We start from the raw sequence: 23,311 nt of genomic DNA, 5'->3' as shown, positions 1-23,311 counted from the left end.
TTTTTTTTTTTTTTTTTTTTTTTTTAAGATTTTTAATCTCTACACCCAACATGAGACTAGAACTCATAACCCTGAGATCAAGAGTCTCGTGCTCCACCAACTGGGCAAGCCAGGTGCCCCAAGAGCATGTGACTCTTGATCTTGTGGTTGTGAGTTCAAGCCCACGTTGAGGGTAGAGATTACTTAAATAAATAAAACTTTAAAAAAACCCACAACACCTAAAAGCTATATAATATTGGCCTCTTAAGTTAGCTTTGCCATTATATGGAACTGACTTTTTTTTTTTTTTTTTTGTCTCCAGTACGTCTGAGTTACCACCTTTCTTACCCCATCTCCTTAACCATTTGACTCCCAGGGGCTTAAAGAGTGTGCCGCTATTGGTACCAGATTTTCTTCCTACTAATACCCATTCTACAAGTTTTGATGAAGACTTTCAATGTTTTCACATAGGAAATCAATGGCAACTATGTCATGACTACTGCCTGGCTGACAGCAGTTGTAAGATGTCATCAGTTATCAGAAGTCTCAATTTCAGAGATGTTAGAATATCAAAAAATAAGTGTCTTAGAATCAGTGAACTATGGTATGAGGAGTCTCAAAGATGAAGATCCTTGAGGAACATGTCATGCAAGGCAACTACAATGGATAGAGAAGAATACCAAGGTCAGAAAAGAATTGTTTTGGTCACATAAGCAATTTCTTTTTTTTTTTTTTTTTTTTAATATTTTTATTTATTTCTAGGAGAGAGAGAGAGAGAGAGACAGCATGAGCAGGGGAGGGTCAGAGAGAGAGGGAGACATAGACTCAGAAACAGGCTCCAGGCTCTGAGCTGGCAGTCCGCACAGATCCCGACGCAGGGCTCGAACCCACAAACCGCGAGATCATGACCTAAGCGAAAGTCGGACGCTTAACCGACTAAGCCACCCAGGCGCCCCTTTATAAGCAATTTCTTTTAAGCTTATTTGTTCATTTTGAGAGAGAGAGAGCACGCACAAGTGAGGAAGGGGCAGAGAGAGAAGGAGAGAGAGAATAGCAAGCAGGCTCTGCACCACCAATGCAGAGCCCAGTGTGGGGCTTGAACTCACGAACTAGATCATGACCTGAGCTGAAGTCAGACACTTAACCAACTGAAGCCACCCAGGTGTCCCTCAATAGGCAAGTTTTAATGTTATTACTCTTAACTATGTGAAATTGTTCTGATATCAAAAGAATCATTTACACAATTGCTAGGAAGAATGTCAAATCTGGCTCTCAAGCTTAATTTCATCTGACTTGTAAATATTCCGAAGTTAAGTATCTTTTATATCACTTTTCCCAGATTTGCTGTTAGTACAATTGTGTACATATATGATGAAACACTCAATGATAAATGCGATTCTCTGTGTGCTACCAGGTACATTCTCCTGTGAGTGGAAAAGAGCACTCTGAATGGGGGAGGCAGAAGAAGGAGAGGACATTGTGAAAGAAAAGTATATGCCTAAGAGAAATTGTTCACTCCTGTTTGGGTGCTTAGAATTTTATATTTTTGTTGAAGCTGTATTAAGCAAATTAGTGGCTAGGACAGAGATGATGGATAGAGGTGAGAGACGAGGTGGGCATGTTTTATTAGGTAAGAGTGCTAGATTTCTTTTCATTTTTGCTCTGTTTGGACTAGGTGCTACCTCCTTTTGGTAAAACCTTCGAAGAATACACAAGGTTATATAGTGAAAAGCCTCTAATGTATTTTGTCCAAGAGGCAGCCACTTTTCTGTATCCTTCAGAGGCAGTCTGAATATATGAATATGGCTTTTTTGTAGTGGGAAATCTAGATTTTTAACCTTAGGTAAAGGACAGGTAGAGGAGTTTAAAGATGAAGGCATGATTTTAGCTTACTTGGAGTATAAAGAAAGCATTCCGATAACAATGATTTTGGTGTGGGGAGATAATATAGGGTGATCAGTACTTTTTGTGCTATGCTCAGCATGTTGGTATCCTGTAAACTAATCAAATTACTGGTTGATTAGTTGCTGCAGTGGGTTATAATTGTATAATCAAGAGGAGTTAATTTGGAAGCTAGGCTAGGTATGAGAGTCAAGGCAGGAAATGTTTACCATTTCCACTCCCTCTTTTTTTTTTTTTTTTTTTTAATGATTATTTTGAGAGAGGGAGAGGAAGATAGAGAACGAACACAGGAGGAGCAGAGAGAGAGAATCCTAGGCTGATTCCATGCTGTCAGCACAGAGCATGATGTAGGGCTTGAACTAATGAACTGTGGGATCAGGACCTGAGTTCCCCAGGTGCCCCAACTCCCTCTTTTTTGTTCCTGGCTCTGCATCCCTTCGGTTCTTGCAATACTGGCTTCATTCTTTTAGATTCTTCCTCTTTCATCTCCCTGGGTCAATTCTCCTCCTCTTTATCTCATTCATTTTTCTTTTTTCATTACCTTACTCCTGTGTGGACCTGAAGTAATATGGGCATATAGATAAGAATATTCATTAGATTATCTAATAAAGTTATTCATTTCTTTTTATATTTAAAAAAGGTAAGTTGAAGGTATGATATTTCTCCCAAGTACTCTAAATTTACCTACAAACCATACAAGGTAAAAGGTAACTTTTTTTTCTTTATTGTCAGTGGCCAGGTATTGAAAAGCTTTCTCCTGTTAAAGCAGTCAGATGGGTAGTCATTGTGCGCATAAGGCCTTTCATATTTTTTATGTAAGGTCACAGCTGCTTCTGTCCTACCGTTTCCCTATGTATTTCTTCACAGAAGAAAAGTATTTAATTTCCCATTTAATTAGTGCTAGATTATGCAGTGCTTAATTATCTAGTGTGGATTACCTAAGGTCACCTTCCTTCCTTTGCCGTCCTTGGAACGTCCTTGGAATTAAATATTAAGTAAGAGATCAATCAAGTACATTTTTAAAATAATTTTAGTTTGGTTTTTAAGAGAGAGACAGAGGGGCGCCTGGGTGGCTTAGTCGGTTGAGCGTCCGACTTTCGCTTGGGTCATGATCTCGCGGTTCGTGGGTTCGAGCCCCGCGTCGGGCTCTGTGCTGACTGCCAGCTCGGAGCCTGGAGCCTGTTTCAGAGTCTGTGACTCCCTCTCTCTCTGACCCTCCCCTGCTCACGCTGTCTCTCTCTCTCTCCTAGAAATAAATAAAACATTTAAAAAAAAAAAAAAAGACAGAGAGTGGGAGTGGGAGAGGGACAGGGAGAGAGGGAGAGCAAATTCCAAGCAGGCTCCACACTCAGGGCAGAGCCCAGCTGTGGAGCTCAGTTCCACAGACCATGAGATCATGAGCCGAAATCAAGAGTTGTACATTCAACTGACTGAACCACCTAGGGTGCCCCCCTAAAATAATTTTAGATTCATAGAAGCCATGCAAAGATCATACAAAGAATTCCTGTGTGCTCTTCACCCAGTTTTCTTTAATGTTCTCTTTAATGTCCTTTTTCTGCTCCAGGATTTAATTCAAGACACCACATTACTAAACTAAGTTGTTGTGTTTCCTTCGTCTCCTGTGACCTGTGATAGTTTCTCAGTCTTTAACGTTCATGACCTTGGCACTTTTTAAAGAGTGTTGGTCAAGTATTTTGTAGAATGTCTTTCAGTTTGGATCTCTCTGATATTTTTTCATGATTAGACTGGTTTATGGATTTTTAGAAGGAAAACAACAGAAGCAAAGAGCCCTTCCCAATGCATTATGTCAGGGGGTACATGATATCAACATGATTTATCACTAGTGATATTAAGCTTGATCACTTGATTAAAGGTAGTGTCTATCAGAGTTCTCCACTGTAAAGTTCCAATAAGTAACTTTCTGTATGCTTTCATTAAAAATCATCACTAAGTTTTGTCCACAGTCAAAAGAAGAGAAATTAAGCTTCACCTCCTGGAGGGAGGAGTGTCAAAGAATTTGTTATTAAAACCACTACAGTAACTAATAAATACTTGAGGGACACTTCAGTACATCTTGTTCATCTTTAAAGTTTCATACATTAATTTTATTTATTTAATTTTTAACGTTTAATTTTAGAGAGAGAGAGATATGGGGCTTGAACTCACAACCTCTGAGATCATGACCGAAGCCAAAGTTGGACACTTAACCGACTGAACTTTAAAGTTTACTTATTTATTTTGAGAGACTGTGAAAGTGCATAAGTGGGAGAAGAGCAGAGAGAGAATCCTAAGCAGGCCCTGCGATGTCAGCTTGGAGCTTGATGCAGGAACTCTCAGGAACTGTGAGATCATGACCTGAGCCAAAGTCAGATGCTTAACCAACTGAGCTACCCAGGTGCCCCTGATGGTGATTTTCTATTTCCCTCATCCTTTCCACACTTTAATAGCATTCTTCTGTAAGAAAAATAACCTATATCTTACAAACAAGTTCTCATATATTCATTCATTATTTATATAAGTATCAACTCATGGATATTTATTTTTGGTTTATAATCCGATATTATCATAATTTATTTTGTTACTTGTTTTTCTAGCTTTGGCCATTGGGAACTATTTCAGATTGACTCCAGTGTCCTTTGGGCTTGCCCGATCTTAATTAAATAATTAGTTTTAGTACTTCCTTACTTTTTAGCACCATAAGGTGAGCCAAGCTCATCTTGTATTTTCCCTGACCAGCCATTTCCTGAGGGAGTCCTGGTTCTTTTTGTTAGAGAATTGTAGATAGAAACCAAGATCTGGCTGCTAGTGTGCTGGTTGCTACTGTAATGTCATGGCTTCTAAGCCCTCTCAGTGGACTGTGCCAGGAAGTATATGTATATACACTAACCCATGTGTGTACATATATCTGTGTTTGTTTCTGTTTCCACTTATCTGCATATATATTAATACAAACATGAGGTACTGATATCTTTGGTTCTAACCCTGTACCACCACATAATTTCTTTTTGTGCTGGTGAGAAACCTGCCACTCAGTATCTACAGTATGTTTACTTATTTATTGAATTCCAGTGTAAATATAAAGTAGTCCCAGCATGAATAAATCATTTTTTGTATTTATTATGGAAGGAGGGCTGGCTTTGCCTGAAGTAGCATATTTTGATACTCCTAGGCCTTTTTTGAAGGGTACTTGCCTGTATTTATCTAAGTTAACATTTTCCTTTAATATAAAAATTCTGTAAAAGCAGATCCACAACTATGGACAGAGTTTACCCTTGATGTCCACTAGTAATTTTGGGTATTGCAGTGGTAGTTACTTTGCTTTTGTTTCTTGTAGATGAAGAGACGCTGTCTCTCTCTCCTAGAAATAAATAAAACATTAAAAAAAAAAAAAAGATAGTACAAAATAATTTTTATTACCTCCGCAATTCATTCTTTACTATTTCTGTTTGTGTTTCTGAATTTCGTTATGGCTATGTTGACTGGAACTGTGGTTGGGTCTAATACATTGTTTCCCGGCTTTTTAACCTCATAGTCCAGAAAAAAAAATTAGAAATAGAGAAATTTATTGGCAGGACATATGGTCATCCTTTTACTTTCCTAAATAAATATATTTTAAAAATCTACCATGATTTCATTAAAAATTTAAAACTTCAAAGCTCAGAGATAATATAATAATAAAGTATATTCTTTTATTTTATATTTAAGATTTTATTTTTAAGTAATTTCTTTTACCCAACATGGGGCTCAAACTCACAACCCCAAGATCAAGAATCACACACTCCAATGACTGGGTCAGCCAAGTGCCCCTAAAGTATATTCCTTTATTTTTTTTATTTTTTATTTTTTTAACAGTTTATTTTATTTATTTATTTATTTATTTATTTATTTTCATGTTTTATTTATTTCTAGGAGAGAGAGAGAGAGAGAGACAGTGTGAGCAGGGGAGGGTCAGAGAGAGAGGGAGTCACAGACTGATCCAGGCTCCAGGCTCTGAGCTGGCAGTCAGCACAGAGCCCAACACGGGGCTCGAACCCACGAACCGCGAGATCATGACCTAAGCGAAAGTCGGACGCTTAACCGACTAAGCCACCCAGGCGCCCCAAGTATATTCCTTTAAAGTGATTACATGTAATTTCATTACTCACGATGTTAAAATTCTTTCTTTTCTAATTTTTCCATGGCTGAATGGAAACATCATTGTAGATCAGTGTCTGAGAACCACTGTTGGTCTATTGTCTCTTATAAACTGTGGCGTTTTGTCATTGTGTTCTTTTCTTCCACAGGTTGAAAGCAACTGTTATAGCCTCTCTTCTTTATAATATAGAATAAGTCATTGAATGTTTGAGACATTTAATAGATTCATGACCTACTGAATTAAATTCTCAGTTTTTGGGTTCATCATAGTGACTGACCATGAACTGCGCTGCGATGTTAAGGTTGATGTGATTCACAGCATTGAAATTATATCTCGAACCCGGGAGCTCTATGTAGATGATTCACCGCTGGAACTGATGGTGAGGGCATTGGATGCTGAAGGTAAAGGACTTCAGAGGATTCAAGAAAATTACCTAAAATGAAGTAATACTTCCTTGTGTTTGGTACTTGGAAAAAAGCAACTTGAGATATTAGAGGTTAGAAATCGTATTTATTTTTTATATGAAGATTATGCACGTGAGTGTGGTTCAATATATTCACTACATATTTTCATAAAATTTTTCTGCTTATTTAATTATTGGTTACTTCAGAAGTTTTTTAACAATCCAGATTCTTGGGGTACCTGGGTGGCTCAGTTGGTTAAGCGTCCAACTTCAGCTCAGGTCATGATCTCATGGTTCGTGGGTTCGAGCCCCACATCGGGCTCTGTGCTGACAGCTCAGAGCCTGGAGCTGCTTCAGATTCCGTATCTCCCTCTCTCTCTCTGACCCTCCCCTGCTCGCTGTCTCTCTCAAGGAAAATAAAACATTAAAAACAAACAAACAAAAAAATCCAGATTCTGCCACTGAGCTGGTGGTGCCTAGATCAGCCATTAAGAATATATTTTATTTTTGGAATTTATTAATAGCTCTGTTTTGATTAGTCTACTTTCTATAGGCCAGGGGGATTATGTGTAAACTTGTGAAAAAGTCTTATAATTTTATCCTTCTTGAAACTGATTTTATATTGCTTTTAGTGTATTATACTAATGTATAATATAGTATTTAAAACATTTAAATTTATTGCTACACTTTTTAAAAATTGTTTTATTTATTTTGAGGAAGAGAGAGCATGAGTGGGGAGGGGCAGAAAGAGAAGGAGAGAGAGAATCCCAAGAGGGCTCTGTGCTCTCAGCACAGGGCTTGATCCCAGGACTGCGAGATCATAATCTGAGCCGAAATCAAGGGTCAGATGCTTAACTGACTGAGCCACCCTGGCGCCCCTATTGCCATGCTTTTTGTAAGCGTAATTTTTTTATAAATATTCTGGAATGTAGTTTTTTTTTTTTTAAATGTTTTATTTATATCTAGGAGAGAGAGAGAGACAGCGTGAGCAGGTGAGTGTCAGAGAGAGAGGGAGTCACAGACTGAAACAGGCTCCAGGCTCTGAGCTGGCAGTCAGCACAGAGCCCGACGCGGGGCTCGAACCCACGAACCGCGAGATCATGACCTAAGTGAAAGTCGGACGCTTAACCGACTAAGCCACCCAGGCGCCCCATGGAATGTAGTTTTTATAAAACTTTTCATTGGAGGGACCGGGGTTTGGGGATGCCTGTCAACTGTGACGTAGACTATAAGGTGGCCTTTATGTAGAAAGCAACACAAAGAGTGGCATAATTTTGTAGCCAGAAGTCAATCAGCTGGAGTCCTTTCTACAAACAGAAGGTTTGTGTAGCAACAGCACTTTTGTTTGTGTAGGGATCTTCCTGGGATATGTGTTTTAATTCATTAATGATTGTGCTTCTATTTGTTAATGAAAGAGGCCTAAAACGTTAGATTTTTCTTTCTTGTTAAAGATACCTTAATATTTTTTGAATATGTGATTCTTCTTGTCTGCTTTTGGCTTGCTTTACAGGAAATACTTTTAGTAGTTTGGCAGGGATGATGTTTGTGTGGAGCGTTGCCCAGGATAAAGAATCAGCAAGAGAAGAATTGTCTAGCAAAATTAGGTAACATTGAAACCAAACTTAAACCATCTGACTTTATTTATTTATTTATTTATTTATTTTTTAATGTTTTATTTATTTCTAGGAGAGAGAGAGAGACAGTGTGAGCAGGGAAGGGTCAGAGAGAGAGGGAGTCACAGACTGAAATAGGCTCCAGGCTCTGAGCTGGCAGTCAGCACAGAGCCCGATGCGGGGCTCGAAACCACGAACCGCGAGATCATGACCTAAGCGAGAGTCGGACGCTTAACCAACTAAGCCACCCAGGCACCCCTGACTTTAAAGGAGACATTTGTGGGGCGCCTGGGTGGCTCAGTCAGTTGAGCATCCGACTTTGGCTCAGGTCATGACCTCACGGTTCGTGGGTTCGAGCCTCGTGTCGGGCTCTGTGCTGACAGCCAGCTCAGAGCATGGAGCTTGTTTCAGAGTCTGTATCTCCCTCTCTCTCTGACCCTCCCCTGCTCATGCTGTCTCTCTCTCTCTCTCTCTCTCTCCTAGAAATAAGTAAAAATATAAAAAAAAACAAAACAAATAAATAAAATATTTAAATAAATAAATAAATAAAGGAGACATTTGCTTTTGGGTGGCACACTGAGCAGCAGCCACTCATACAGGCTTTGATAATCCCATCGTCTGGACTTTTTTGGAACAGATAAATTTGCCAGGGGGAAATGTCTTTGATAGAATGACGTATGGTGTGGGCATAGGTACTTTTATCATTGTTTAATTTGAACCACTGCAGAGGAATTCGTGAGCTCAGGGTATATAGTTGTTCGAACCAGGTGTATCTTCTGGCAGTTCTGTTGTGTGTACTATCTGCACAAGCTGAAGTACAGTGAGTGAATGGATGAGAGTATGAAATTTTGTCTTTAGTGCTAAGAAATAGCTCTTAGTCCCAAGTTTTAGTCCCACAATAGTTTTTTGCCAGAGGCACATTAAATACTTTTGTTCTCGCTAACCCTGTGGAAAACAAAATTTAAAACTTTTTTACACTGTATAGACTTTGAAGAGACTGTTCAAAGTCTCTTAGGGCCTTTTGGAAGATGACTCATTATTTGATTACACTAGAAACAAACTTTATTTTATCTCTTAAGGATTCTGAAATACTCTGAAGCAGAATATTCTCCCCCAGTGTATATAGCCAAGATGGAAAAAGAAGAGAAACAAGGAGATATGATTTTGGTGTCTGGGATCAGAACTGGTGCTGCTGTTGTAAAAGTTCGGATTTATGAACCATTCTATAAGGTAAAAAGTTTGTGCCATAAACTTAGATTGAAGAATCTTGCCCATGGAATATTATTGTTTCTTCTTTTTTTTTTTTTTTTTTAATGTTTATTTTTGAAAGAGAGAGAAAGAGAGAGCACAAGCTGGAGAGGTGTATATATAGAGAGAATCCCAAGCAGGCTCCATTCACACTGTCAGTGCAGAGCCTGATGCGGGGCTCAGTCCCACGAACCCATGAGATCATGACTGGAGTGGAAATCAAACATAGGATGCTTAACTATCTGAGCCACCCAGACGCCCCTCCAAAAATAATTGTTTCTTATATTTGTCTATAGTGGAAGCCCTCTAATCTAATATGATTTGGGTCAATAGTTGGTCATTTAATTGAAAAGTCATTTGAGAGGTGCCTGGGTGACTCAGTCAGTTGGGTGTCTGAGTCTTTTTTAATTGTCTTTTAAGTTTATGTATTTATTTTGAGAGAGAGTGTGAGTGGGGGAGGAGCAGAGAGAGAGAGAAGGTGACAGAATCCCAAGCAGGCTCTGCACTGTCAGCACAGAGCCCAATATAGGACTCAAACTCACAAACCATGAGATTGTGACCTGACCTGAAATCAAGAGTCAGGCACTTAACCAACTGAGCCACCCAAGCACCCCAGAAAAGCATTTTTAAATTTCTGTAAGATATTTTTTAAAAATGTTTATTGGGGCGCCTGGGTGGCTTAATCGGTTAAGCGTCCGACTTTCGCTTAGGTCATGATCTTGGGGTTCGTGGGTTCGAGCCCTGCGTCAGGCTCTGTGCTGACTGCCAGCTCAGAGCCTGGAGACTGTTTCGGTCTGTGACTCCGTCTCTCTCTGACCCTCCCCTGCTCACGCTGTCTCTCTCTCTCTCTCCTAGAAATAAATAAAACATTAAAAAAAACTATTAAAAAAATAAATAAAAATAAAAAATGTTTATTTATTTATTTTTGAGAGAGAGAGAGACCACAAGCAGAGGAGAGGCAGAGAGAGAGGGAGACACAGAATCTGAAGCAGGTGCCAGGCTCTGAGGTGTCAGCACAGAGCCTGATGTGGGGCTCAGACCCATGAGCCGTGAAATCATGACCTGAGCCAAAGTCAGATGCTCAACCAACTGAGCCACCCAGGTGCCCCTCTATAAGATATTTTAAAAAGAAAATTGTAAGAAATACATTTTTAACAGGGAAGATGACCTTCAGGATTTTCCCCATGGAACCTGTTTTTTTTTTCCTTCCTCTTTTAGAAAGTGGCAGCAGCATTGATACGTCTGCTAGTTTTGGAGAATATATTTCTTATACCATCCCATGATATTTATCTGTTAGTAGGAGCATATATTAAATACCGAGTTGTAAAAATGGTGCAGGGGAGAATGACAGGTAAGGTGATTTATCTTTTCCTAAGACTCAACATTTCCTAATTCTTCCTCTTGACAGTGAGAAAAGCAGCCCCACCTTATGTAGTACTTTGTGTTTGTAGATTTTGTGATAAAGTATTCCTTAAGTGCTCTACCTGAGATAATATTGGACAGAGATGGTCCCCATATCTTGAACAGGCTAATGCTTAGCGTCAGTGCCTATAGGCTTCAGAATTCTGTTACTAGCTTTTGTTTTTGTTTTTTGTTTTTAAGTTTATGTATTTATTTTGAGAATGAGAGCACAAGTAGGGGAGGAACAGAGAGAGAGGGAGAGAGAGAATCCCAAGCCGACTCTGAACTGTCTGTCAGCACAGAGCCCACTGTGGGGCTTGAACTCACAAACTGTGAGATCATGACCTGAGCTGAAATCAGATGCTTAACCTACTGAGATACCCAGATGCCCCTGTTACTAGTTTTTATAGGGCAGGTGAGGAAACTTTACCAGAAGGGACTTCAATGATTTTTGCAAAAGTTTTTTTAAAATTTATTTTTAATAAATTTTAGTTTATTTTTGAGAGGGAGAGAGACAGCATGAATGGGGGAGGGGCAGAGAGACAGGGAGACACAGAATCTGAAGGAGGTTCCAGGCTCTGAACTGTCAGCACAGAGCCCGACGCAGGGCTCAAACTCACAGTGTGAGATCCTGACCTGACCTGAGCTGAAGTCGGATGTTTAACCGACTGAGCCCCCCAGGTGCCCTGCAAAAGTTGTTTCTTGAGAAGCGCAGTTCATTGACTCAACACTCTGTTGATCCCAGAAGTCCCATTCAGTTTATAAAGTGTGCCTTGGATCCATTAACGTTAGTCCTTTCCTTACTTAGTGGGGATCTTCCCTGCTACTTTCAGTTCACTGGTTTTTAAGAATGCAAGCTGCATCAACAATTAACTCATACAATATTCTTCCCCCAAATGGCCAAATGTCAAAATTAATCGTAGTGAGAAGGAAATTAGAAACAGATCATACTCTTATTTAATCCTGCTTCCTGATTTTCCTCTTCTAATCCAGCAGTTTACTGTTGTCTCTTACAATGGCTGCTCTTGTTATATTTATATATCTTCCGTGTCTTACAGAGGCGGAATTCCCCCTAGAACACTATACACTGGAGTTGCAAGATCCCAGAGTTGCATATAATGGGTCTCTTTCTGGGAAAGTAGCTTTATTGGATGAGAAAACAGCCACAGTGACTGCCGTCCAACTGGGCCAAACTAACCTTGTCTTTGTCCATAAAAGTATCCTTTTCAAGTTTTAACTGCTAATCTCTGTTTCCCTGAGCATGCTAGAGGTGTTCCTTGATAAAGTAATTTGGTAAAATTATAGTTACTTTGTATAGGTTTTATTTTTAACAAAGAACTGTAAATTATTATTGCCATAATTTCTAACAAAGGGTAGATAGAGAAAAGAATGGTTGGAACTTGGGATCTGTTGATTTCAGTCCTTATTTGCCACCTCTGTTAAAGTATAATTAGGAGACAAGGGGAAAATACCTTGAAGAAATTTGTGTGAATTTTATTTAATTTGTTCTTTCCTATTTCCACATGAGTAATTGAGCAAAATGGTATGGTATTTTCTGCAGTAGATGCTTAATTAATATTTGTTAAATGGGGGGCGCCTGGGTGGCTTAGTCGGTTAAGTGTCCGACTTTCGCTTAGGTCATGATCTCGCGGTTCGTGGGTTCGAGCCCCGCGTCGGGCTCTGTGCTGACTGCCAGCTCAGAGCCTGGAGCCTGTTTCAGAGTCTGTGACTCCCTCTCTCTCTGACCCTCCCCTGCTCGCGCTGTCTCTCTCTCTCTCTCTCTCCTAGAAATAAATAAAAAAAAATATTAAAAAAAATTTGTTAAATGGAGTTGAGAGGAATTTTCACTTTTTCAATTTTTTAAATATTACTTTTGAGAGAAAGGCGAGCACGAGCAGGGGAGGAGCAGAGAGAGAGAGAGTCCCAAGGAGACTTTGCTGTCAGCCCAGAGCCCAATGTGGGGCTTAAACCCACAAACAATGAGATCATGACCTGAGCTGAAATCAGTCGTCAGATGCTCAACCAACTGAGCCACCCAAGCACCATGGCAGCTAAATGAATATTAAAAGCATGGACCACTATCTTTTTTCTATGATTCTATTTTCTTTAAATTTGAAATTCAGGGGCGCTTGGGTGGCTCAGTCAGTTAAGCGTCTGACTTCGGCTCAGGTCATTATCTCACGGTTCTCGAGCCACGCGTCGGGCTCTGTGCTGACAACTAGCTCAGAGCCTGGAGCTGCTTCAGATTCTGTGTCTCCGTCTCTCTCTCTCTGACCCTCCCCTGTTCATGCTCTCTCTCTCTCTCTCTCTCAGGAATAAATAAAACATTAAAAAATTTTTTTTTTATTTGAAATTCAAGAATACTTGATTCCTGTGATAACTTCATCCCTCAGACTTTTCTCAGAAGTGTACACATTTAAGTTTTTGCTTCCCAACAGATAATAAAAGATAGGATTTTCGTTTGTTTCTGTTTGTGTGTTTATTTTTTTCTTTGGTAGCTCACATTTCTCTTTTCACCCAACTCTGGCTCATATGATTTCCTTAAGCAGAAATTAAGATGTCCATATGAGATCCGTGTCTGGACTCCCAAATTGCACCATATATGTTGTAGAGCCTGGATTTTTAGGTATTTTTAGATAATAATCTTAAGAAAAATGAATAGCTTAAACTATTTCACTAGAAAGAGTGTATTAGAAACTAGATTTGAGAGTGAGAGCACGAGCATATGTGGGAGGAGCAGAGGAAGAGAGAGGGAATCTCAAGCAGGTTCCACGCTCAGCATGGAGCTCTATGCAGGGCTCAGTCCCATAACTCTGGGACCATGACCTGAGCCAAAATCAAGTTGGATGCACAACGAACTGAGCCACCCAGGCGCCCCTAGAGTCACTCTTTAACCTTCAAATTTAACCTTCATTTGACATGTTTTCTTGCACTGTTAAGGTTATGTGCTGTCTGCAAGAGTGAAGCGTCTTGAAACAGATTGTGAAAAAATATGAAGATCCATGTGATACAATATTGGGTTAGGAAAAGAGACTTTATATACAAAGAAAAAAGAATACTAATGTCCTTAGGTTGCATCAATCTAACGTGACTTAAAGAAGCTGAAATCTTGCCTGATGCATTAGGAATGAGCAAAATTGTGGTTTGTTTTGTATACAGATAGAAGTGAGAGTGCTTCTTTATATCTGAGTTGAACTGTGTGAAGCCTGGATCTTTACACAATTGTTATTATTATTACACAACTTGATGGAACCAAAAGGTCAACCTTGGAAACCATCTATTAGCAAGTTTTGGACATTGAATGTGTTTTTATAAGTTTGCATTTTTTAATTCATTATAGAAAAATGTTGGCCGTTTCTGATATTTTTGTTTCTTGATTTGTATATAGATCTCACAGTTCAACCTGGAGACCGGTGGAGTCTAGAGGTGGGACAAGTGTATGCCATTACAGTAGAAGTGTTTGATAAAAGCAGTACAAAGGTCTATATTTCAGACGTGAGTGTCTTTTTTGTATTTTTCTAGCCCCTTGTATGGATGACTTCTTGAGTGGGCCGTCTTTCTGGCTAGGAAGGGTTTTTCCTTTTGCTTCCTTATTTTACTTTTAAAGTTAGTACTTTATGATTGTTATTGAATAGTTCTGTCCTTGAGAAATGCTAAACCAGAAGTAAAATATATATTTCAGTGAGAATTATAGAGAAGAGGTGGAGAGGGTCTCATGCACCGACTCCCTTGAGCTGGTCGCCCCCAGCAGGGTGGGCATCCGTGGCGCTGCAGATGGCAGTGCTGCACCCACATTTTAGTGCCTTTTTGTTTTTTTCCCTGAAAACTGTCAACATATAGAATGGCAAAAATTAAACCCAAATTTACATAAGGTTTGACTCTTTCTATTTTTGATCATTTGCTATTATAAAACTAGTATCATTTTAAAATTCCATCTTTCAAATTTAGAATTTCCATGATGAGAGCAAAGATACTGTTTTTATTTATCCCTAGACTGCGTATCCACACCTTTTTCTAATGCTTTGGGATTAAGCTGGCTTTAGTGAAAAAAATGTCTCCCATTTTGTGTTGCTATTGGGCTAATTTTCAGAATCTTAGGATTATGTGCCAGTTCCTAGAAGAGTACTTTGAAGAGCAGCTCACTACAGCAAATGGGTCTTACCATGTAGTAAAAGCCCTGAAAAGTGGTGTCGTGGTGATAAATGCATCCCTGACTTCCATCATTTACCAGGTAGGAACTTATGTATTTTTATTTATTTAAAATTTTTTATTAGTTTATTTACTTTTTAAGAGGGAGAGAGAGAGAGAGCGAGTGAGTGACCAGGAAAGGTGCAGAGAGAGGGAGAAAGAGAATCCTAAGCAGATTTCATACTGTCAGCGCAGAGCCTGATGTGGGACTCGAACTCATGAACTGTGAGATCATGACTTGAGCTGAAATCAAGAGTCATATGCTTAACCGACTGAGCCAGCCAGGCACCCACACCAGGTGGGAATTTAAAGGATAATTTTTAAATCCTGAGAATACTGATGAGGCTTGGCTGACTTGTTGATTTACAAGCAGATACATGGCGTATTCCATCTTTATCTTTCAATAAAAATGAAAAGCCAATAAACCATATACTTGGTAACTTATTCCTGTACAGATTTCTTGTTGCAGTTTGTGTTATTTCTCATGTCTGTATTTCTGGTCATTGTATGTATATATATATATATATATATACATATATATATACCATTTGAGATTCCTTTAAAAAATTATTTAGGAGTGCCTGACTGGCTCATTCGGTTAAGCATCTAAGTTATGATCTCAGATCAGGTCTTGAGTTTAAGCCCTACACTGGGCTCCACACTGGGCATGAAGCTTACTTAAAATTTAAAAAGTATATATTCATGTGCATATTTCCTTGTGTGTCAGGCCTACATAGAGTCTATTCTGAAAATCCAAAGAATTAATATGTCAATTTATTTGACCATGCCGCCAACATTGAACTTTTTGCATTATTTCCATTTTTTATTCTTGTGAAAGCCGTAACTGAATTTCTTTGTACATTTTTTCTTTTGGTTAATCTTTATATGATATAATGCCAGATTTCTGATTTTTAAGTTTCTCATTTTTAACAGCCTGCCAAATTTATCTTCATCTCCCAAACCTACTTTTTCTCCACAGATCCTTTCATCTGGTTATTTAAGACAAAATCCCAAGAGTGGCCCTTGACTCTTCCTTCCCCCTCACCTGCTGCATTCAGTACACTGTTGAATGTCAGCTCTTGTGAATGTCTCCCAGCCCTTTTCTTACTATTCCCATGGTGTTTTTCACCTAGACATTCATCGCAGTTTTTTTCCTTCTTTCCTTCTTTCTTCCTTCCTTTTGCAATCTCTGCACCCAGTGTGGAGCTTGACATAATGAGCTCATGACATGGGGCTCAGGTCCACGAACTGTGAGATCATGACCTGAAATCAAGTAGAATGCTTCACTTCTGAGCCACCCAGGCGCCCCTGATTTTTATTGTTTTTAATGTTTTATTTATTTTTGAGAAAGAGAAAATATGAGAAGGGGAAGGGCAGAGAGAGAGGGAGACACAGAATCCGAAGCAAGCTCCAGCCTCTGAGCTCAACCGACTCAGCCACCCAGGCACCCTAGTTATTTTTTTTAACTTTTTAAAAAATGTTTTAATTTTTGAGAGAGAGCACGTTTGCACTTGTGTGCAAGTGGGGGAGGGGCGGAGAGAGGGGGGATCAGAGGATTTAAAGTGGGCTCTTTGCTGACAGCAGAGAGCCTGACATGGGGCTCGATCTCACAAATCATGAGATCGTGACCTGAGACAGAGTCAGACACTTAACCGACAGAGCCACCTAGGCACCCCTGTCATAGCAGTTATTAAGGGGTATTCCTACCTCAGAAATCACCCTGAGCTGGAATTGTATTCTAAAAACTACAGAAATTATGTCTTTACTGTTAAAATTCCTTTGGTGGCATCCCATTGATTTTAAGGTGAAGTTTAAACTCTTTAACATGGTTTTATAGGACTTTCCATGACAGAGATCACAAAGGGGTGGCCTGTAGACTCTCTTGGTTTGTGGTCTTTTTATTTTGGCATGCAAACTTTTTATTTTATTTTATTTTTTTACTTTTTATTTATCTACTTATTTTAGAGAAAGAACATGAATGGGAGGGAGGAAGAGGGAGAAAGAGAGACTCTTAAGCAGGCTCCAGACTCAGCACAGAGCCCAACATGGGGCTCAATCCCATGACTCTAGGATCATGACCTGAGCATCGGATTCTCAGCTGACTGAGGTGCCCCAAAAACTTCTGTTTAATTAAAAAAAAAAAAAACAAAAAACAAAACTTCTGTTTAATTGAGAAATTTCATTTATTTTTTACTTATTTTTCTGATTTGATGCTATGTTTATTTTTTTTTAATTTTTAATGTTTTGTTTTGTTTTGTTTCTAGAAGAGAGAGAGAGAGAGAGACAGCGTGAGCAGGGGAGGGTCAGAGAGAGAGGGAGTCACAGACTGAAACAGGCTCCAGGCTCTGAGCTGGCAGTCAGCACAGAGCCCGACGCGGGGCTCGAACCCACGAACCGCGAGATCATGACCTAAGTGAAAGTTGGACGCTTAACCGACTAAGCCACCCAGGCACCCCCATTTTTTAAAAAATTTTAAATGTTTATGTATTTTTGAGAGAGGACAAAGTGTGAGCTGGGGAGGGGCAGAGGGAGAGTGAGACAGAGAATCTGAAGCAGACTCTAGGCCCTGAGCTGTCAGCACAGAGCCCGACGTGGGGCTTGAACTCATGGACCATGAGATCATGACCTGAGCCTAAGTCGGACACTTAACCAGTCGAGCCAGCCAGACGCCCCTTGATTTAAACAAAACTCATTTCTGCTTCTCTAGGTTATATGAAAATCTGATAGGGGCACCTGGATGGCTTAGTTGGTTGAGGGTCCGACTTTGGCTCAGGTCGTAACCTCAGTGTCTGTGGGTTCAGGCCCTGGGCTGGGCCCTCTACTGTTAGCGCAGAGTCCGCTTCAGACCCTCTGTCCCCCTCTCTTTGCCCCTCCCCTTCTTGCACTCTCTCCAAAAAAAAAGAGAGAGAGGGAGAATCTAACAGTGATTAGCTGGGACAGACAGTGGCTGCTCCGTTTAGACTATACTTTTAATTCTGCTGTTTCCTGCTACTCACTATTATTTCATATTCAGCTTAGTAAGCCTGTCTAGAGGCACCTGGGGGGCTCAGTCAGTTAAGGGTCCAGCTTCAGCTCAGGTCAGGATCTCACAGTTCATGGGTTCAAGCCCCGCGTCGGGCTCTGTGCTGACAGCTCAGGGCCTGGAGCTGCTTCACATTCTGTGTCTCCCGCTCTCTCTGCCCCTCCCCTGCTTGTGCTCTCTCTCTCTCTCTCTCTCAAAAATAAATAAACATTAAAAAAAATACTGTGGCCATTTGCTTTGTGACTCTACCTGAATGATTGGCCTGTGACAGCTTTTCCAGCTGCAGGTCCTGTCCCTCTCCCTCTGTTGTGTTTCAGCCACACTGAACTTTCAGTTTCTAGAAAATGCATTCTTCCTTTTTGCCTCTAAGCTTAATTTCCATTTGTTTATTTTCATTATTATAAACAAATATGATTTGTCTACGATACTTTGTCTACTCAGTGTGAAACATTACTTCTTCAGGCTTGTTTTCCACTTTCATATATTCTCAGAACTCCCCAAACTTCACAGGTCATAATATTCATCACATTTTACTGTTATTATTTGCTCCTTTTTATCAGATTATAAACTTTGAGGGCAATGATTATGCTTACTTTGTTCACATCTATTGCCCAAACATCTAACAGAGCGACTAAACGTATAGTTGGCAGAAATAAGTATTTGTTAAATGGTGTTTGGGTTACTTATATCAAGTATAGGTTTACATTCATTAGTAAAATATGTCCAGTTTTTTCAACAATATTTCTTTAACAGTTTTCCTTTTTTTTTTTTTAAAGTTTATTTATTTTGAGAGGGAAGAGCAGAGAGAGCAAAGGAGAGAGAGAGAATCCTAAGCAGGATCCAATGCAGGGCTCTTAACTCAGGAACCATCAGATCATGACTTGAGCTGAAGTCAGACACTTAACTGAGCCACCCAGGTGCCCCTCTTTTTTTTTTTTTTTTTTTTTAAGTAATCTCTACACCCGGTGTAGGGCTTGAACTCATGACCTGAGGTGTCAAGGATGACATACCCTACCAACTGAGCCAGCCACGCACCCCCTCAATTTTTTCAACAATATTTAATACACAGTGATTTTTTTTTGTACATTGTTACGACATTTCTGGCCATTTGACACTATTCTAGAATCATTCTTCAATCCCCAAAATCCTGCTTTTTAAAACATAATGTTTTAAAATCAGAGCTCACCCTTTTTATTTTGATTTATTTTTTAATGTTTATTTTTTAGAGAGAGAGGAAAAATGCGAGTGGGGGAGGGGCAGAGAGAGGCATACACAGAATCTGAAGCAGGCTCCAGGCTCTCAGCACAGAGCCTGACATGGGGTTCAAACTCACAAACCAGGAGATCATGACCTGAGCCAAAGCTGGATTCTTATCCCACTGAGTCACACAGGTGCCCCACACCCTTACTCCTTTAAAAATTGTTTTTATTTTTTATATTTTTGCCTAACCCTGCTGTTTATCAAGTTCAGATTTGGTGTGGAAATTGTAATTGACACCTACTATACTCTTTTCTTTTTTAAATAAAGCTTCACTTAAAATTGTTTTTAATGTTTATTTTTGAGGGGGGAGGAAGACAGAGGCAGAGCGTGAGCAGGGGAGAGACAAAGAGAGAGGGAGACACAGAGTTCGAAGCAGGCTCCAGGCTCTGAGCTGTCAGCCCAGAGCCTGACGCGCGGCTCAAACCCACGAACCGTGAGATAATGACCTGAGCTGAAGTCGGATGCTCACCCGACTGAGCCCCCAGGCGCCCTGATACCTACTATACTCTCAATTCCGTGAGGCTAGCGATAGTCCTTGGGTTTTCCTAGTTTCCTTAGTACCTGTCAAGAGATAATAGTTCATCTTTTTCTGCATTGCGATTAATATGTGGATTATTATGATCTGAAATTTGGAAAGTCTTTATTGAATATATTGGAACACATAACCATTTTGGAGGAAGAGTTATCATTAGTAACTTACACTGTTTATTTTGAAATTTTAGATTTATAGGAAGTTGTAAAAATAGTACATAGGACGAAAAAGATGTACAAATGGCCAGTAAACATATAAAAAGATGTTCAATATAATTAGTCATTAGGAAAATTCATATCAAAATCATAATGAGATATCACTTCACACCCACTGGCTAAAATGAACCAAAAAATTAAAAAAAAAAATGAAAATGAAAAGGACAGACAATGGCAAGTATTAATGAGCATATAGAGAAATTTGAACCCTTATACACTATTGATGAGAATGTGTGTAAGTGTATAAATGGTGTAGCTGCTTTGGAAAACACCTGGCAGTTATCAAAAGGCAAAAATAGAACTACTGTATCTCCCAGCACTTCTGCTTTTATGTATAGATGCAAGAAATATGTAAAGATGATGACTCAAAAGCTTATGTATCAATGTTCATCGCAGCATTACTTATGATAGAAAGTGGAAACAGCCCAAATGTTGGTCAGCTGGGGAGAAGATAATAAATTATGGCAGATCCATATTCCACACGGGAATATTTGGCAATAGAAAAAAAAAAAGTACTCATATATGCTTCAACTGGGATAATTCTTGAAAACATCATGCTAAGTAAAAAAAAATAGACACAGAGGCCACATGATGTATGATTCCATTCATGTGAAATCTCGCAAGTAGGCCAGTCTGTAGAGACAGAAAGCAGATGAGTGGTCCCCTAGGACTGGGGGAGGGGGTGGAGAACTTGGAGAGTGACAGCTAAGGTATAGGGTTTGGTTTTGGTGAATGAAAATGTTCTAAAATTGATCATGGTGATGGATAAGAAACTGAATGTACTAAGCATAGTGCCCTTAAGATCTATCTAAATTGTTGCATGTATCAATATTTAATTTAAAAAAACTGCTGAGTTATATTCCATTGTATAGATACACTAGAGTTTTTTAACCAGCTATTGAAGGACGTTTTGTTTTTTTCTAGTATTTGTCTATAATAAATTGGCTCTGAACCCTTTTTTTTTTTTTGAGAGAGAGAGAGAGAGAGCAGCGGAGGAGCAGAGAGGGAGGGAGAGAGAGAATCCCAAGCAGGCTCTGTGTTGATAGCATAGAGCCTGACACAAGGCTTGAACTCACAAAACTTTGAGATCATGACTTGAGCCGAAACCAAGAGTTAGATATTTAACCAACTGAGCCACCTAGGTGCCTCAATAATTCTAATAATCTGTAGAATCATTTAGGTTTTCTATCGTATCATCTACAATTATTGACAGATTTGTTTCTTTCCTGTCCTAATCCAATACCCACTTTTTCCAACCATAATACCTTTTACTTTTTTTCTTGCCTTATTCATGATCTCCAGTACAATGCCAAACAGACATGGTAATAATGGCCAATTTTTCTTTGTGATCTCAAAGGAAAGCTTTTAAAATTTTTTTTTAACATTTATTCATTTTTGAGAGAGAGAGAGAGAGAGTCTGAGAGTGGGAGAGGTGCAGAGAGAGAGACACAGTGGTGAGATCCTGACCTGAGCCGAAGTCAGACATTTAACAGACTGAGCCCCCCAGGCGCCCCGATGTTTGTTTATTTTAGAGAGAGAACTAGTGGGGGAGGGGCAGGAAGAGAAGGAGAGAGAGAATTCCAAGCAGGCTTTGCACTGCCAGTACGGAGCTTCTTCCGGGGCTTGAACTCACAAACTGTGAGATCATGACCTGAGCTGAAACCAAGAGTAGGACGATTAACTGACTGAGCCACTCAGGTGCCCCCAGAAGAGTAGGTATTAACTCTTCATTAAATGTTTGATAGAACTCACCTCTGAATCCATCTGGCCCTGGTCTTCTGTTTGTTGGCAATTTTTTGATTGGTGATACAATTTCATTTCTGGTAAACAGTGTGTTCGATGTTTCTATTTCTTCCTGTTTTGGTTTTCATAGGTTATAGGTTTCTAGGATTTAATCCTTTTCTTCTAGGTTGTACAACCTGTTGTCGTATAGTTATTCATAATATTCTCTTATACTTCTATTTCTGTAGGTTTGGTTGTTATTTCTTTCTCATTTGTGATTTTATTTATTTGGGTCCTTCCACTTTTCATTTTGATAAGTGTAAGAATCAGCTCCTGGTTTCATTGGTCTGTTCAATTGTTTTTCAGTTTCTAGATCATTTATTTCTGCTCTAATCTTTATTATTTCCTTCCTTTACTGGCTTTAGGTTTTGTTTGTTGTCCTTTTTCTAGCTCCTTTAAGTGTAAGTTTCGATTGTTTATTTGAGATTTTTCTTGCTTCTTGAGGTATGCCTGTATTGCTATAAACTTAGAACCACTCTTGCTGCATCCTAAAGGTTTTGAATCCTTGTGGTTTATTTTCATTTGTTTTTGTGTACTTCTGTATTCTTTTATTTCGTGGTGACCCATTCATTGTCTGTTTAACCTTCACGTATTTGTGGTATTCCCAGATTTTTTCTTGTGGTTGACTTCTGATTTCATAGCATTGTAGTCAGAAAAGATGCATGGTATGACTTCAGTCTTTCTGAACTTGTTGATGCTTGTTTTGTGATCTGTTTTGGAGTATGTTCCACATACACGTGAAAAGAATGTATATTCTGCTGTTTGGGGATGGAATATTCTGAATATATCTGTTAAATCCATATAGCCCAGTGTGTCTTTTAAAGCCATTGTTTCCTTGTGGGTTTTCTGTTTCGATGACCTGTCCATTGATGTGAGTCGGGAGTTTAAGTTCCTTACTGTTATTGTATAGAATATTATTGTATACTGTATTGTATTCAGTGATAACCAACTAGTTCTTTTATGTTTCTTACTGTTTTATGTATTTGGGTTCTCCCATGTTGGATACATAAATATTTACAATTGTTACATTTTCTTGTTGGATTGTCCCCTTTATTATTACAGTGCTCTTCTTTGTCTCTTGTTACTGTCTTTGTTTTAAAGTCTGTATTGCTACTTCAGCTTTCTTTTGATATCCATTTGCATGATAAATATTTATCTGTCCCTTCACTTTCTTTTTTTTTTTTTTTTAATGTTTTATTTTTATTTCTAGGAGAGAGAGAGCGTGAACAGGGGAGGGTCAGAGAGAGAGGGAGTCACAGACTGAAACAGGCTCCAGGCTCTGAGCTGGCAGTCAGCACAGAGCCCAACGCGGGGCTCGAACCCACGAACCGCGAGATCATGACCTAAGCGAAAGTCGGACGCTTAACCGACTAAGCCACCCAGGTGCCCCGTGTCCCTTCACTTTCAATCTGCAGGTGTCTTTAGGTCTAGACTGAGTCCCTTTTTGGGTACCTGGCTAGCTCAGTCAGTAGAACATGCGACTGTTGATCTTGCGGTTGTAGATTCAAGCCCCACATTGGATGTAGAGATTACTTAAAAATAAAATATTGAGTAAATAAACAAAATGAGTCTCTTGTAGGCAGCGTATAGTTTGGTATTGTTTTCTGTTGTTGTTTACCCGTTCTGTTAAC

General features: G+C 39.4%; 1 protein-coding gene across 1 annotated transcript in view; it reads left to right on the top strand.

Moving 5' to 3' along the window:
• Positions 1 to 23,311, top strand: part of NUP210L (nucleoporin 210 like) — an 89,365-nt gene that overhangs the window by 5,251 nt on the left and 60,803 nt on the right. The window contains exons 4-11 of the mRNA XM_039218962.1: positions 6,286 to 6,417; positions 7,930 to 8,023; positions 9,112 to 9,262; positions 10,499 to 10,631; positions 11,740 to 11,898; positions 13,239 to 13,307; positions 14,070 to 14,176; positions 14,772 to 14,912. Coding sequence (XP_039074893.1) covers positions 6,286 to 6,417; positions 7,930 to 8,023; positions 9,112 to 9,262; positions 10,499 to 10,631; positions 11,740 to 11,898; positions 13,239 to 13,307; positions 14,070 to 14,176; positions 14,772 to 14,912 — 986 coding nt within the window. The remainder of the gene's footprint in view (positions 1 to 6,285; positions 6,418 to 7,929; positions 8,024 to 9,111; positions 9,263 to 10,498; positions 10,632 to 11,739; positions 11,899 to 13,238; positions 13,308 to 14,069; positions 14,177 to 14,771; positions 14,913 to 23,311) is intronic.

The sequence above is a fragment of the Hyaena hyaena genome, unplaced genomic scaffold, assembly GCF_003009895.1.
Source record: "Hyaena hyaena isolate Hyena2069 unplaced genomic scaffold, ASM300989v1 scaffold_783, whole genome shotgun sequence".
Classification (NCBI taxonomy): Eukaryota; Metazoa; Chordata; class Mammalia; order Carnivora; family Hyaenidae; genus Hyaena; species Hyaena hyaena.
This window is presented reverse-complemented; position numbering and strand designations above follow the sequence as displayed.